The 13,956-nt window shown below is 44.1% G+C and overlaps 1 protein-coding gene and 1 non-coding gene across 4 annotated transcripts in view; one reads left to right on the top strand and one right to left on the bottom strand.

Annotated features, from left to right (window-relative positions):
- The window catches only part of LOC144481917 (E3 ubiquitin-protein ligase NRDP1), an 87,099-nt gene that overhangs the window by 36,883 nt on the left and 36,260 nt on the right, over positions 1–13,956 (bottom strand). The window contains exons 1-3 of one of the 3 annotated variants that reach the window (XM_078201082.1): positions 8,479–9,000; positions 5,563–5,703; positions 1,399–1,552 (exon numbers count right to left, since the gene is read on the bottom strand). In XM_078201082.1, coding sequence (XP_078057208.1) covers positions 1,399–1,552; positions 5,563–5,647 — 239 coding nt within the window. In that variant the 5' untranslated portion in view covers positions 5,648–5,703; positions 8,479–9,000. Of the gene's footprint in view, positions 1–1,398; positions 1,553–5,562; positions 5,704–8,478; positions 9,001–13,956 lie in introns of those variants that run through there. The other 2 variants (XM_078201081.1, XM_078201080.1) reach the window with 2 other exon arrangements.
- On the top strand, positions 9,011–9,092 carry trnas-cga (transfer RNA serine (anticodon CGA)). The gene has a single exon. It is a non-coding gene; the product is annotated as a tRNA-Ser (tRNA).

Here is a 13,956-nt window from a genome sequence, read left to right as displayed (position 1 = left end):
GTTGGATAGAGGGGTTTTAAATTTGCATTGGGATGTGAGATGCCATGGGAGGTGCATAAATGGGCACTAAGTTGGCATAGGGGTGTGTGAGCCATGGGTCTGCATAGGTTGGCATGTATTGGGCATAGGAAGTGTGTGTTGGGGTGGGAAGGCTTGGAGGCATGCTTTTTATTTTATTATTTAAACACAGAGGCAGCCGTGTACCCAGCTTACCAGCAGGCCCAACACCTGCAGATTCATTTCACAATCGCCCACCCAGACGCCTGCTTCAGCTCCCCGCCTGACCTGCGAGGGGCTACCTTTAAAGGTTGTTTGCCAAGCTGGCAGAATCTGCACTCCCGACCCAGGGGCGAAAATCTTGGTGCAGAAGTTCAATAAATTTGTCATAGCTCCACAGTTGTTTTAACAAACCCAACACTGGCTCTTTTTCCTCTTGCCACTGCGTTTAAAGCAGCTCTCCTGACGATTTCTCAGAGCCTCAAGCAAAAAGCACAGTGACTGGACAGCCAAGCGGCAACCCACCAGAAAACAATCCCAATTTCAAAAAAGACAAAAATGCAACACTGAAAGGAACAACCAAGAATGGAATATTGATTCTCGATGACTTTACATGCACCCCCCCCTTAATCGCAAGTAATGGATATACAGTTCATACACAGTGAATCTTTGCCTGTTCATAATGGCCTAGTGGTATTATCGCTAGACTATTAATCCAGAAACTCAGCTCATGTTCTGGGGACCCGGGTTCTAATCCAAATTCCAGAAGATGGAATTTGAATTCAATAAAAAATATCTGGAATTAAGAATCTACTGATGACCATGAAACCACTGCCGATTGTCGGAAAAACCCATGTGGTTCACTAATGTATTTTAGGGAAGGAAATCTGCCGTCCTTCCCTTGGTCTGGCCTACATGCAACTCCAGACCCACAGCAGTGTGGTTGACTATCAAATGGCCTAGTGAACCACTCAGTTGTATCAATCGCTACTGCAGCGATTCAAGAAGGCAGCTCACCACCACCTTTGAGGGCAATAAATGCTGGCCAGCCAGTGACGCCCATGTCCCATGAATTAATAGAAGTCTTAGCCCACCTCCCTTTCTCCTCAAGCATTTCCTTCTCCTTTAAGCAACTCTTTTTCTCCTTGTGGATTTCTCTCTTCCAAGCCTCACTTGGAAACATTCATCACGAGAACCTGACCCAAACAAACCCTTGCTTTGGAGGAGCCTTGGATATATTACCTCCCTGACAACAGATCACCTACTTCAGACAAACCAGGAGCTGATTGACTGCTTTAGTTTGAGAGATCACCTAATGCAGAGATTGCAGCCCTTTTCCACACAGGAAGCATTCTGCAAAAATGCTCCACGCAGCAAAACTCATTCAAATTGGATTCATACCTGATAACTGCTTCATAGAGTGCCTTCTCCTGAGGGTACTGTGCGATAATGGGTAGCAAGTCATTCTGTAGAATCTGCGCAGCTCCTAGCTGCTGCCGAATGTCTCTCGTCTCATCTTCATGTCTCAGGTACCGGATTAGGTCCTTGATGCTCTCTGAAAAACAAAAAATAATTCCAGTCACAACATTTACTTTTAAAAACAAGTGTCACTTTGAATTTTCTCCACTCTTTTCCTGAAGGCAGTGGCTCTTGCGAGGGCACTGGCTCCTCTCAAGCATGAGCCAAGAATAAGGGCTGGCTTGCTATGCTACCACATAACCAAACCTGATACTGTTCCTGTCCAACTGCCACATGCGCACTTTCCAGAAAGAATCCTGACACAGCAAAAGGAAAGAAATTGCAGGGCCATGGAAGAGAGCAGTGGGATTAATTGGATAGATCGTTCAAAGAGCTAGCACAGCCATGATGGGCTAAATTGCTTCCTTCAGTGTTGTACGGCTGAATCGAATCTGCCCAAACCTCAACTGTATTGCAAATATGTTCTTGTTTGTGGGACATTGCTGGAACAGAATGCTTGTTGAATTTGTCGGTGTAATAAATCCTGCTTTTTTGAAGTAATTCACAGCAGGAAGCATTTTCAGATGCTCCTCAGTGGGACAAGTGCTGTGCGTTTTGAAGTTTAGGATAGATTAGAATCCTGCCATCACCGGGACAAGATTCAAGTTGCACATTGACGTACATTAACAGGAATGACTTCAGAGATCTTACGAAAAGGCCTAGCAGGGTAAAGATGATGTTTCCACACAGGGAGACCAAATCTAGGGGCCAAAAATACAAGATAGTTATTAATAAATCCAATTGGGGGAATTCAGGAGAAACGTCTTTATCCAGAGAGTGGTGCGAATGTGGGACTCACTCCCACAAGGATAGTCAAAGTGAATAGCGTTGATACATTTGATGGGAAGCTGGATAAAGATGAGGGAGCAAAGAATAGAAAGATATGGCGAGGGGGGTGGTATGGGAGGAGGTTCATGTGGAGCAGAAATACTGGCAGGGAGCAGATGGGTTGAATGGCCAATTTCTGCATTGGAAATTCTATTTTATTTTCTGGTAACAACACTTCACAGAATGATTATGGCACAGGAGACCATTCAGCCCATTGTGTCTGCAACAGCTCTCCAAAAGAGCATCATGGCTTTGTACCATTCCCCTACTTTTTCCCCATGCCCCTGCACATTGTTTCTATTCAAATAATCATCTAATGCCCTCTTGAAAGCCTCATTTGAACCTGTCTCCACCACACTTCCAGGCAGTGCATCCCAGACCCCAAACTACTCACTGTGTGAAAAACTTTTTTCTCCCATTACATTTGCTTCCTTAGTAAATCACTTTAAATCTGTGCCCTGTTGCTCTTGATCCTTTTACAAGCAGAAACGGTTTCTCCCTGTTTACTCTGTCCAGGCCCCTCATGATTTTGAGCATTTCTATCAATCTTCTTAGCTTTCTTCTCTCCAAGGACAACTGTCCCAACCTCTCCAATCTATCCTCATAGCTGAAGTTTCTCATCCCTGGAACCATTCTTTTAACCTCTTCTGCACTCACTCCAATGTGTTCATTCCTCTCGCGTGTTGCCCAGAACTGTACACAGTACTCCAGCGGAGGTCCAACTAGTGTCTTGTACAAGTTCAGCATAACCCCCCTGCTCTTGTACTCTATGCCCCTATTAATAAAGCCCAGAATACAATGTGTTTTATTAACTGCTTTCTCCACCTGCCCTGCCACCTTCAATGAGCTACACACATTTACACCCAGGTCCCTCTGCTCCCACATCCCCTTAAGAATTCTACCCCTTATTTTATATTGTCTCTCTGTGTTCTTCTGATGCATCACCTCACGCTTCTCCGCATTGAACTTCACCTGCCATCTATCTGCCCACTCTGCCAACTTGTCATGTCCTTTTGAGGTTTTACACTGTCCCCTTCACAGTTACAATAGTTACAAGTTTTGTATCATTCACAAACTTTGAAATTGTCCCCTGCGCACCATGATCTAGATCACTAATATACATCAGGAAAAGCAAGGGTCCCAATACCAACCCTTGTGGAGCTCCACCACAAGCCTTCCTCCAGCCTGAAAAGTTTCCATTGATCATTACTCTCCATTATTCAGCCAATTTTGTATCCATGTTCCTACTGTCCCTTTCATTCCATGAGCTATAACTTTTCTCCCAGGTGTGTTGTGTGGCACTGTATCGAATGCCTATGTACACCACATCAACAGCATTACCCTTATCAGCCCTTTTTGTTACCTCCTCAAAAACCTCCAGCAACTTAAACACGATTTCCCCTTTAGAAATCCATGCTGGCTCTTCCTAATCAACCCACATTTTTCCAGGTGATTACTACTTTTCCCGAATAATTGTTTTGAGAAGCTATTGTGTACAAGGCTACCGACCAAATGCTGGAAAATGGGATTAGAATAGATAAGTGCTTGATAGTCAGTGCAGACACAATGGGTCAAAGAGCCTCTTTCTGTCATAAGCTTTATGACTCTAAGCTTCCCCACCACTGAAGTTAAACTGATTGCTTTGACAACTTATTTTGAATAAGGGCACAATGTTTGCAATTCTCTAGTCCTCTGGCACCTCCTCTGAGTTTAGGGAAGACTGAAAGATTCTGGCCAGCGCCCCTGTAATTTCCACACTCACCTCCTTCAGTGTTGTTGGGTGAATCTCGGTGCCTTGTCCACTTTAAGTACCGACAATCTATCCAACACTTTCTCCTAATCAATTCTGAACCCTTCTAGTGACAGAATTTCCTCCTCTGTTACCATGGCCTGGATAGCATCCACTCTCTTTGGTAAAGGCTGATGCAAAGTTTACATTTAATTCCTCAGCCACACTTCCTGCCTCCATGCATAAATTACCTTTTCCTAATGGGCCCTCCTCCTCTTATCACCCATTTACTATTTATATGTCCAGATAAGACTTTGGGATTCCCCTTTATGTTGCCTGCCAGTCTTTTCTCACAATCCCTCTACATTTTTCTAATATACTTTTTCACCTCCCCTTTGAACATTCTGAATTTCTCTTGGTCACAATTGTATTTTCTACCTGACATCTGTCATGAGCAGACTTTCTTCTTCATCTTAATTTCTATTTTCTTTTTCATCCAGGGAGCTCTGGATTTGTTTGCCCTACCTTTTCCAATTTGATTGTGTCTGAACCATTTCATTTTGAAGGTAGCCTATTGTACAGTTACAGTTTTTCCCACCAGCCCAGCTCAATTCTTGCCCCTTTGAAGCGAGCTCTCCCCCAGCTAATTCTTCTTACTCTGGATTGCCTATTGTGCTTTTCTACTGCCATCGTAAACCTTACGATACAATGATCGCTGTCTCCTCAATGTGCCCCCACTGACACTTGATGTACCTGGCCCACCTCACTTCCAAGAACCAGGTCCAACAGTGCATCCTTTCACGTTGGACTGGGAACATACTGCTGTAGAAAATTACAGCGGTTATATCACAATCTTGAGCCTGGATGCAATTTTGCATCAATATAAAATGAAGGGCTGCAAATATCCACTTTGACAATCAACATGCCAAGTAAAAGGAATAACACTTATCTACATAATCAACACAGCAAATAGCCAAAGTTCAGATGATTACAAACCACTGGTGCTTTGCTACAATGGGCTTTGTTCAGTCATCTGCACCTTCTTGATGATAAAGGTAGTTTTGTACATATATCATGATTACTGCTTTACAACTCCATCAATACATGTCTGGTGACTACCAGATATTGGAGAGTGACATGGAATGCAGTAATCATGGTGTATGCATTTTTGAAAAATTGCGTATTAAAATGTTCTGCACACTTGAATCCTGTTTTTTTTTAAACTCACATTACTCAGTGAATCAGTGGCCATAATTGAAGGATAGTTCAATTTTAAAAGCTCAAAACTAAACAGAATAATGGAAAAGTGACATTTCAGCTTATGAAAATAATGATAGCACAGTTGGCAAAAGCAGCAATGCATTTGATGGATTGGTGGATAATGACTGCCAACAAAACACAACAAAATCTGTCAATCGTGTTCCAATTTTGATGTAACCAGCACAACATTTAAGTCAGGACTGAAAGTTTGAAATTCTGAATTGACTTACCTAAACAATCAGGCTCTTTGTGATAGTTGTCTCCTTCCAGGTACCCCAAGGCACTGCATGTTGCTAACAGTTCACAGTTCATCATGTTTTGGCCCACACAGTGCACTCCTTAAAGCAGCAGAGACATAGGACAGAAGCAACCTGGAACAACAAAGAACAAAAAGGGGGAGAGATAAGGGTGAGATTCCACCAGCTATATGAGGGTCAGTGTGGAAGAATCACAGAATTGTTAAAGTGCAGGAGACCTGTCTAAAGAAACGTTGCCAAAAAAAAGTAATGAAGGAGGGAACGGAGAAATGAAACAGATCTGTGCACAGAGGACAAAATGTGCCCTGTTCCCAGGAGGAGTCAATTACTAGGGGGGAACAGGTTTAAGGTGCGAGGGGCAAGGTTTAAAGGAGATGTACGAGGCAGATTTTTTACACAGGGTGGTGGGTGCCTGGAACTCGCTGCTGGGGGAGGTAGTGGAAGCAGATACGATAGTGACTTTGAAGGGGCGTCTGGACAAATACATGAATAGGGTGGGAATAGAGGGATATGGTCCCCAGAAGGGTAGGGGGTTTTAGTTCAGTCGGGCAGTATGGTCAGTCCAGGCTTGGAGGGCTGAAGGGTCTGTTCCTGTGCTGTAATTTTCTTTGTTCTACCAATGCAAATCTCAAGGGCTATTGACCTGAAACAGCAAGTCTCTCTCGCTCCACAGATGCAGCCAGACCAGACCTGCTGAGTATTTCCAGCATTTTCAGTTTTATTTCTGATTTTATGCTAATAGCAGAAAATTGTCATGGTGGAATGAATTCCTGGTCTCAAGCATGCAGCTCTGGGAAAGAGAAATAGATATAGTGTTGTCACCCTTGACCTCTTACTGGAGTCCTGGCAGCAGGTCCAGAGCAGGACTTGTGGAAGTCACCTCCTGCATTCTTGAGGAGAGGAACTGGTACAAATACTGGGGCATTCCCCATCCAAATGAAAAGCAATTGCAATTCTGGAAGAGGATCACAAAACCAACCCATGATGTCTCCATCTTCAGTGTCTTCCACTCACCTTCCAACCAGTAAAACAATTATCAGCAGTACTTGTATTAGTACAGTAACAAAATGCAATAGGCCCAGTTTCCCGACACTGAGGCCAACTGTAAAAACTGTCTAAAATTAGATCAGATTAGGAATTGAACCTGGGACCATTTAGTGCTACACCCACTAGGTCTTCAAGAGGACTTCTCATGAGCGAATTTAACAGAAAACCCTCGTGCTTTCTCTTATCATCTACCATCCATCACTTGTGTCGATCGAGGAACGTTGGTAATACAAACTTTAATAACCACAGGGACACCTGACCAGTTGTGCTTTGCCATCCACTGTGAAATGGATGGGGCAGGGTTTACAATGAATGAGTGCAATTTTATACAGAGAGTGTCACTGACAGCACTCGCATCAGTGATAGTACTCTCTGATACAAAGCAGGGAGAACCAATGGCATTCGAGACCTACATATTTCTGGGGCCTGTAAATGGGTGTTGAGTCAGCACCAAAATCCAAAATGTGTGGAAGCAGATTTGAATTATCCATCAGGTCAGAGTTAGAAACAGGGAAAAACTTAAAACAGTTGGTAGTTTGGGAGGTTGTACTAAAAATGTAGAAGTGCCTTCGAACCCAAGTGACATCTCTCCCAAACATCTGCAAGCCAGAATGTCAGCTGATTTTTGTAAACCAACACAGTTTAAAACCCTCATTATTAGAATACCTGTTTGGATTTTAAAAAAAACTCATGCACACTTAAAATATCATAGAAATCATAGAAACCCTACAGTGCAGAAAGAGGCCATTCAGCCCATCGAGTCTGCACCGACCAAGATCCCCACATATTTACCCGCTAATCCCTCTAACCTACGCATCCCGGGACACTAAGGGGCAATTTAGCATGGCCAATTAACCTAACCCGCACATCTTTGGACTGTGGGAGGAAACTGGAGCACCCGGAGGAAACCCACACAGACACGAGGAGAATGTGCAAACTCCACACAGACAGTGACCCAAGCCGGGAATCGAACCCAGGTCCCTGGAGCTGTGAAGCAGCAGTGCTAACCACTGTGCTACCGTGCCACAAATATGTAAAGATGCAATAAAATGAGAGGCATTGCTTCAAAAAGGTAGATGGATTGGCCATACTAAATTGCTCCTTAGTGTCCAAAGATGTGCGGGTTAGGGGGATTGGCCGTGCTTAATTGCCCCTTACTGTCAGGGTAAATAAAAGAGTGGTTATGGGGCTAGGGCCTGGGATTGTTGTTGGTGCAGACTTGATGGGCTGAATGGCACTGTAGGGATTCTATGAAAAAGGGAATCTGGGACCGGAGACTTGAAGATAAAGCAATCTAGAGGAACTTTTAGTTCAAGTGCAAGACTTTTGAATGGACCTACCTCACGTTAAGTTGATCTTTCTCTTCACTCTAGCTGTGACTGTAACACTACATTCTGCACCCTCTCCTTTCCTTCTCTATGAACGGTATGCTTTGTATGGTGCGCAGGAAACAATACTTTTCACTGTATCCCAATACATGTGACAATAATAAATCAAATCAAATATTAAGCTGATCTTTCTCTGCACCCCTAGCTGTGACCGTAACACTACATTCTGCACCCTCTCCTTCCCTTCTCTATGAACGGTATGCTTTGTCTGTATAGTGCGCAAGAAACAATACACGCGACAATAATAAATCAAATATTAAGTTGATCTTTCTCTACACCCCTAGCTGTGACTGTAACATGTGACAATAACAAATCAAATCGCGAATCTTTCTGAACAAGTTTGAAAGTGACAATACTGATGGTTTCTAGTGTGGAGAGGACGGGCCGAACGGTCTTGCGCGCTGTCAACGGGGGGAATAAACTTTAAGATTTTAAGGAAAATAAGCAAACTCACCTCAGCTTTCAGAGTTTAGTTTCTGGAGGGTTGAAATGTTTGGGATTTTTTGAAGCCGTTTTGCTGCAGCCCGCGCGCCACCAAATCCCGCCAAAGCCGGAGCCATCCAACCGCCCGGGGAGGGGGGGGAACAGGCCCGGGGATGAAACCAAACACTAAGCAGAAAGCAAGCCAGCACCCAAATACTGCAGCATTCCTCACTATAATATTATACATCTCTCCCCCCGTGCTAAATTCCAGCCCGGCTCACAAACCAGTGCGGAGAATATATAACATCTCTCAGCAACACCCCCCCCCCCTTCTCCTGCATTAAAACAGTCCACTCCGAGCCGCTACCCAAAATTCATTTTTTCGGTAAAGATTCCGGATTTTTACCCGGTCGCTAATCGTGTGAGAAGTAAACCATTTATTTTTTTAAAAAATCATTCTCAGCCGGGACGGGAGAGTGATCCTCTCGCCCGGTGAAACCGCTCGGCGACCCCGGGCCCGCTCCGATCTTACATTCAAACCGCTCTCGGCTCCTTCACTAGGAGTCACGGTGGCCGAGTGGTTAAGGCGTTGGACTCGAAATCCAATGGGGTCTCCCCGCACAGGTTCGAATCCTGTTCGTGACGATGACATTTTTTTAATTTTGAAAATAACATATAATCTATCCGAAAGAAAGATTCCCATTTTGGGAATCTTGGGAGCGGTTCATTATGGTTCACTTCTCACACAACCTTGCGTACAGAGTTTATAAAGTACAAACTAAAAATCTCGATTAGTACTCACAAAGACATGCAGGTTAGGTGGATTGGCCATGCTAAATTGCCCCTTAGTGTCCAAAGGTGTGTAGGTTAGGGTGGATTGGCCATGCTAAATTGTCCCTTAGTGTCCAAAGATGTGTAGGTTAGGGTGGATTGGCCATGCTAAATTGCCCCTTAGTGTCCAAAGGTGTGTAGGTTAGGGTGGATTGGCCATGCTAAATTGTCCCTTAGTGTCCAAAGATGTGCAGGTTAGGGTGGATTGGCCATGCTAAATTGCCCCTTAGTGTCCAAAGGTGTGTAGGTTAGGGTGGATTGGCCATGCTAAATTGTCCCTTAGTGTCCAAAGATGTGTAGGTTAGGGTGGATTGGCCATGCTAAATTGCCCCTTAGTGTCCAAAGATGTGTAGGTTAGGGTGGATTGGCCATGCTAAATTGCCCCTTAGTGTCCAAAGATGTGTAGGTTAGGGTGGATTGGCCATGCTAAATTGCCCCTTAGTGTCCAAAGGTGTGTAGGTTAGGGTGGATTGGCCATGCTAAATTGCCCCTTAGTGTCCAAAGGTGTGTAGGTTAGGGTGGATTGGCCATGGTAAATTGCCCCTTAGTGTCCAAAGATGTGTAGGTTAGGGTGGATTGGCTATGCTAAATTGCCCCTTAGTGTCCAAAGATGTGTAGGTTAGGGTGGATTGGCCATGCTAAATTGTCCCTTAGTGTCCAAAGATGTGTAGGTTAGGGGGATTGATCGTGGTAAATGCGTGGGGTTACAGGGGCTAGGACAGGAGGGTGGGCTGCTCTGTCAGAGTCAGTACAGACTCAATGGGCCGAATGGCATCCTCCTGCATTGTAGGGATTCTATGATACTTTGTAAAACCTTCTGAATATATCAACTAAACATCAATTTGAACAATGGAAGTAAGCTTATTACCCATAACATTAAAAATCATAAAATCTGTTCACAATCGACGAACAGTATCTATGGACAAAAAGCCCAGGTTGAAATGCTTAATTAATTCTCGCATGAAGAGTTCACATTCATTTCCCTGATTGTTGTGCATTGTGTTCATAATGTTGTTTACGTCATACCCCAAACAGATTCAGAGAGGAAACAGTTCCTGCACTCAGCATATGATGTCACTCCCCCACAAAATATGAGAAACATTCACAGAACTAATTGTCACAACAGGTTGCAGCAGAATCACCTAACATTGTTTTTTTTCCCGCATTTTACATCAAAATGTACAGAAGTTACAACACAAACTTGGACCATTTGACCCCCATTGGTTTGGGTCAACATTAAACCATGCACGAGGAAATCACATTTATGTGACATTTCCATATCCTTTCAACTCTCTGTCCTTTATGACCTGTCCAATATAATCTCAAATTTTGGCACCATTTCTGCGTCAACCACTAATCCTGGAAATGAGTTCCTCTGCCCCCTATTCAGATTCTCATTTCAATTGGGAGTTTAATTTAGATAAATGTGAGGTGATGCATTTTGGTAGATCGAATTGGGGCAGGACTTACTCAGTTAATGGTAGGGCGTAGGGGAGAGTTACAGAACAAAGAGATCTAGGGGTACAGGTTCATAGCTCCTTGAAAATGGTGTCACAGGTGGACAAGGTGGTGAAGAAGGCATTCGGCATGCTTGATTTCATTGGTCAGAACATTGAATACAGGAGTTGGGACATCTTGTTACATACAAACTAGAAGCAGGAGTAGGCCATTCAGCCCTTCGAGCCTGCTCCACCATTCATCTTGATCATGGCTGATCATCGAATTCAAAATCCTGATCCCCCCTTCCTCCCATATCGCTTTGCTCCCTTTAGCCCCAAGAGATATATCTAATTTTTTCTTGAAATCAGACAATATTTTGGCCTCAACGACATTCAGTGGTAGTGAATTCCACACATTCACCACCCTCTGGGTGAAGAAACTTCTCCTCACCTCAGTTCTAAAAGGTTTGCCCCTTATCCTCAAACTATGACCCCTAGTTCTCGACTCCCCCACCAGTGGGAACATTCTTTCTGAATGTACCCTGTCTAATCCTGTTAGAATTTTATAAGTTTTTATGAGTTCCCCTCTTACTCTCTTAAACTCCAGTGAATATAATCCTAACCGACTTAGTCTCTTCTCATATGACAGAACTGCCATCCCAGGAATCAGCCTGGTAAACCTTTGCTGTACTTCCTCTATAGCAAGGACATCCTTCCTCAGAACTGCACACAATACTCCAGGTGTGGCCTAACCAATGCACTATACAATTGCAGCAAAATCTGGGGAATTGAAGTTGTACAAGACATTGGTAAGGCCACACTTGGAATACTGTGTACAGTTCTGGTCACCCTATTATAGAAAGGATATTATTAAACTAGAAAGAGTGCAGAAGAGATTTACTAGGATGCTACGGGGACTTCATGATTTGAGTTATAAGGAGAGGCTGGATAGAGTGGGACTTTTTTCCCTGGGGCGTAGGAGGCTTGGGGGTAATCTTATAGGGATCGATAAAATAATGAGGGGCAGAGATAATGTAGATCGATAGTCAACATCTTTTCCCAAAGGTAGGGGAGTCTAAAACTAGAGGGCATAGGTTTAAGGTGAGAGGGGAGAGATACAAAAGGGTCCAGAGGGGCAATTGTTTTACACAGAGGGTGGTGAGTGCCTGGAACAAGCTGCCAGAGGTAGTAGTAGAGGCGGGTACAATTTTGTCTTTTAAAAAGCATTTAGACAGTTACATGGGTAAGATGGGTATAGAGGGATATGGGCCAAATGTGGGCAATTGGGATTAGCTTAGTGGTTAAGAAAAAGGACCTGCGTGGACAAGTTGGGCTGAAGGGCCTGTTTCCATGCTGTAAACCTCTATGACTCTATGATGGTATCAATGGACATCCTCTGGTTCCAAAAGAGGAGCAGGGAAAGTGGATGAACAGGTTGTGATTTTCCAAAATTCCCCAGATTCCAGAACAGTCTCAGCAGATTGGAAGTTGGCAAATGTAATTCTGTTCTTCAAAACAAAATGAGGGAGAATGAAAACAGGAAACGACAGGCTCGTTAGCCTGACGTCAGTCACCAGGGAAGTGCTGGAATCTATTATTAAAGAAGTCTGAACAATGCACAGAATGACCAGTCAGATCAGCATGGTTCTACAAAAGCAAAATCATGTTTGACATTTAGAAGTCATTATTAAAAGTCTTTTAAGGTTGTAAGTACTAGGGTAGATAACAGTAGATTTACATTTCCAAAAGGCATTTATAAAGGTGCTGCACAAAAGGTTAATAAGCAAAATAAGGGCTCATGGAGTTGGGGGTTATATATTAGCATGAAGAGGATTATTTAACAGACAGGAAGCAGAGAGTAGGATAAACAGCATTGTCAAGTTGACAGGCTGTAACTAGTGGAGTGCTGCATGGATCAGTGCTGTGGCCTTAGCTATTTACAGTTTATATTACTGGCTGAGACAAATAGAATAAAGTAAGTTTTCTGACGATACATAGCTGGGTGGGATGGTAAGTTGTGAGCATGTAAAGAAATATAGACGAGTGAGTGGGCAACAAGTGGGCACGGGACACAGTGCCTCACAGCGCCGCACTGCTGCCTCACACTGCCAGGGACCTGGGTTCGATTCCCAGCTTGGGTCACTGTCTGTGCAGAGTCTGCACGTTCTCCCTGTATCTGCGTGGGTTTCCTCCGGGTAACAGTGGTTAGCACTGCTGCCCCATAGGGACCCGGGTTCAATTCCGGCCTCGGGTGACTGCGTGGATTTCCTCCGGGTGCTCCGGTTTCCTCCCCTACTCCAAAAGTATGCGGGTTAGGTTGATTGGCTATGCTAAATTGTTTCTTAGTGTCAGGGGGATTAGCAACGTAAATACACGGGGTTAAGAGGATAGGGCCTGGGTAGGAATGTTGTCGGTACAGGCTCGATGGGCTGAATGGCCTCCTTCTGCACTGTAGGGATTCTATGACTTAAACTGCCTCCATTACATTCTCAAGCAGTGCATTCCCATTCCTAACTACTTGTTGTGAAAAGCCTTTTCCTGATGTCTTCCTTGCTTCCTTTGCAATGACCTTAATTCTGTGCTTCCACCAAGAGGAACAGTTTTTTCCCTATCCAATCTGTCCAGACCCTTCATGATTTTGAATATCTCCATAAAATCTCCTCTGAACCTTCTCTTCTCCAGGTAAAACAGTCCCGACCTCCCCAATCTCTCTACATAACTGACATACTGCACTGTGCACAATTGCAGTCTCCATACCTCCTCCATGATCATTCTCAACACCGATGCCCCACAAGGCTGTGTTCTCAGCCCCCTACTATACTTATACACCTATGACTGTGTGGCCAAATTCGCCTCCAATTCGATTTTCAAGTTTGCTGACGACACCACCGTAGTGGGTCGGATCTCAAACAACAACGAGACAGAGTACAGGAAAGAGATAGAGAATCTGATGAACTGGTGTGGCAACAATAATCTCTCCCTCAATGTCAGCAAATCAAAGGAGATTGTCATCGACTTCAGGAAGCGTAAAGGAGAACATGCTCTTGTCTACATCAATGGGGACAAAGTAGAAAGGGTCGAGAGCTTCAAGTTTTTAGGTGTTCAGATCACCCACAACCTGTCCTGATCCCCCCCCATGCCGACACTATAGTTAAGAAAGCCCACGAATGCCTCTACTTTCTCAGAAGACCAAGGAACTACAACTCTCACCAACTTTTACAGATGCGCCATAGAAAGCA

This window comes from Mustelus asterias, chromosome X (assembly GCF_964213995.1).
Source record: "Mustelus asterias chromosome X, sMusAst1.hap1.1, whole genome shotgun sequence".
NCBI lineage: Eukaryota > Metazoa > Chordata > Chondrichthyes > Carcharhiniformes > Triakidae > Mustelus > Mustelus asterias.
This window is presented reverse-complemented; position numbering and strand designations above follow the sequence as displayed.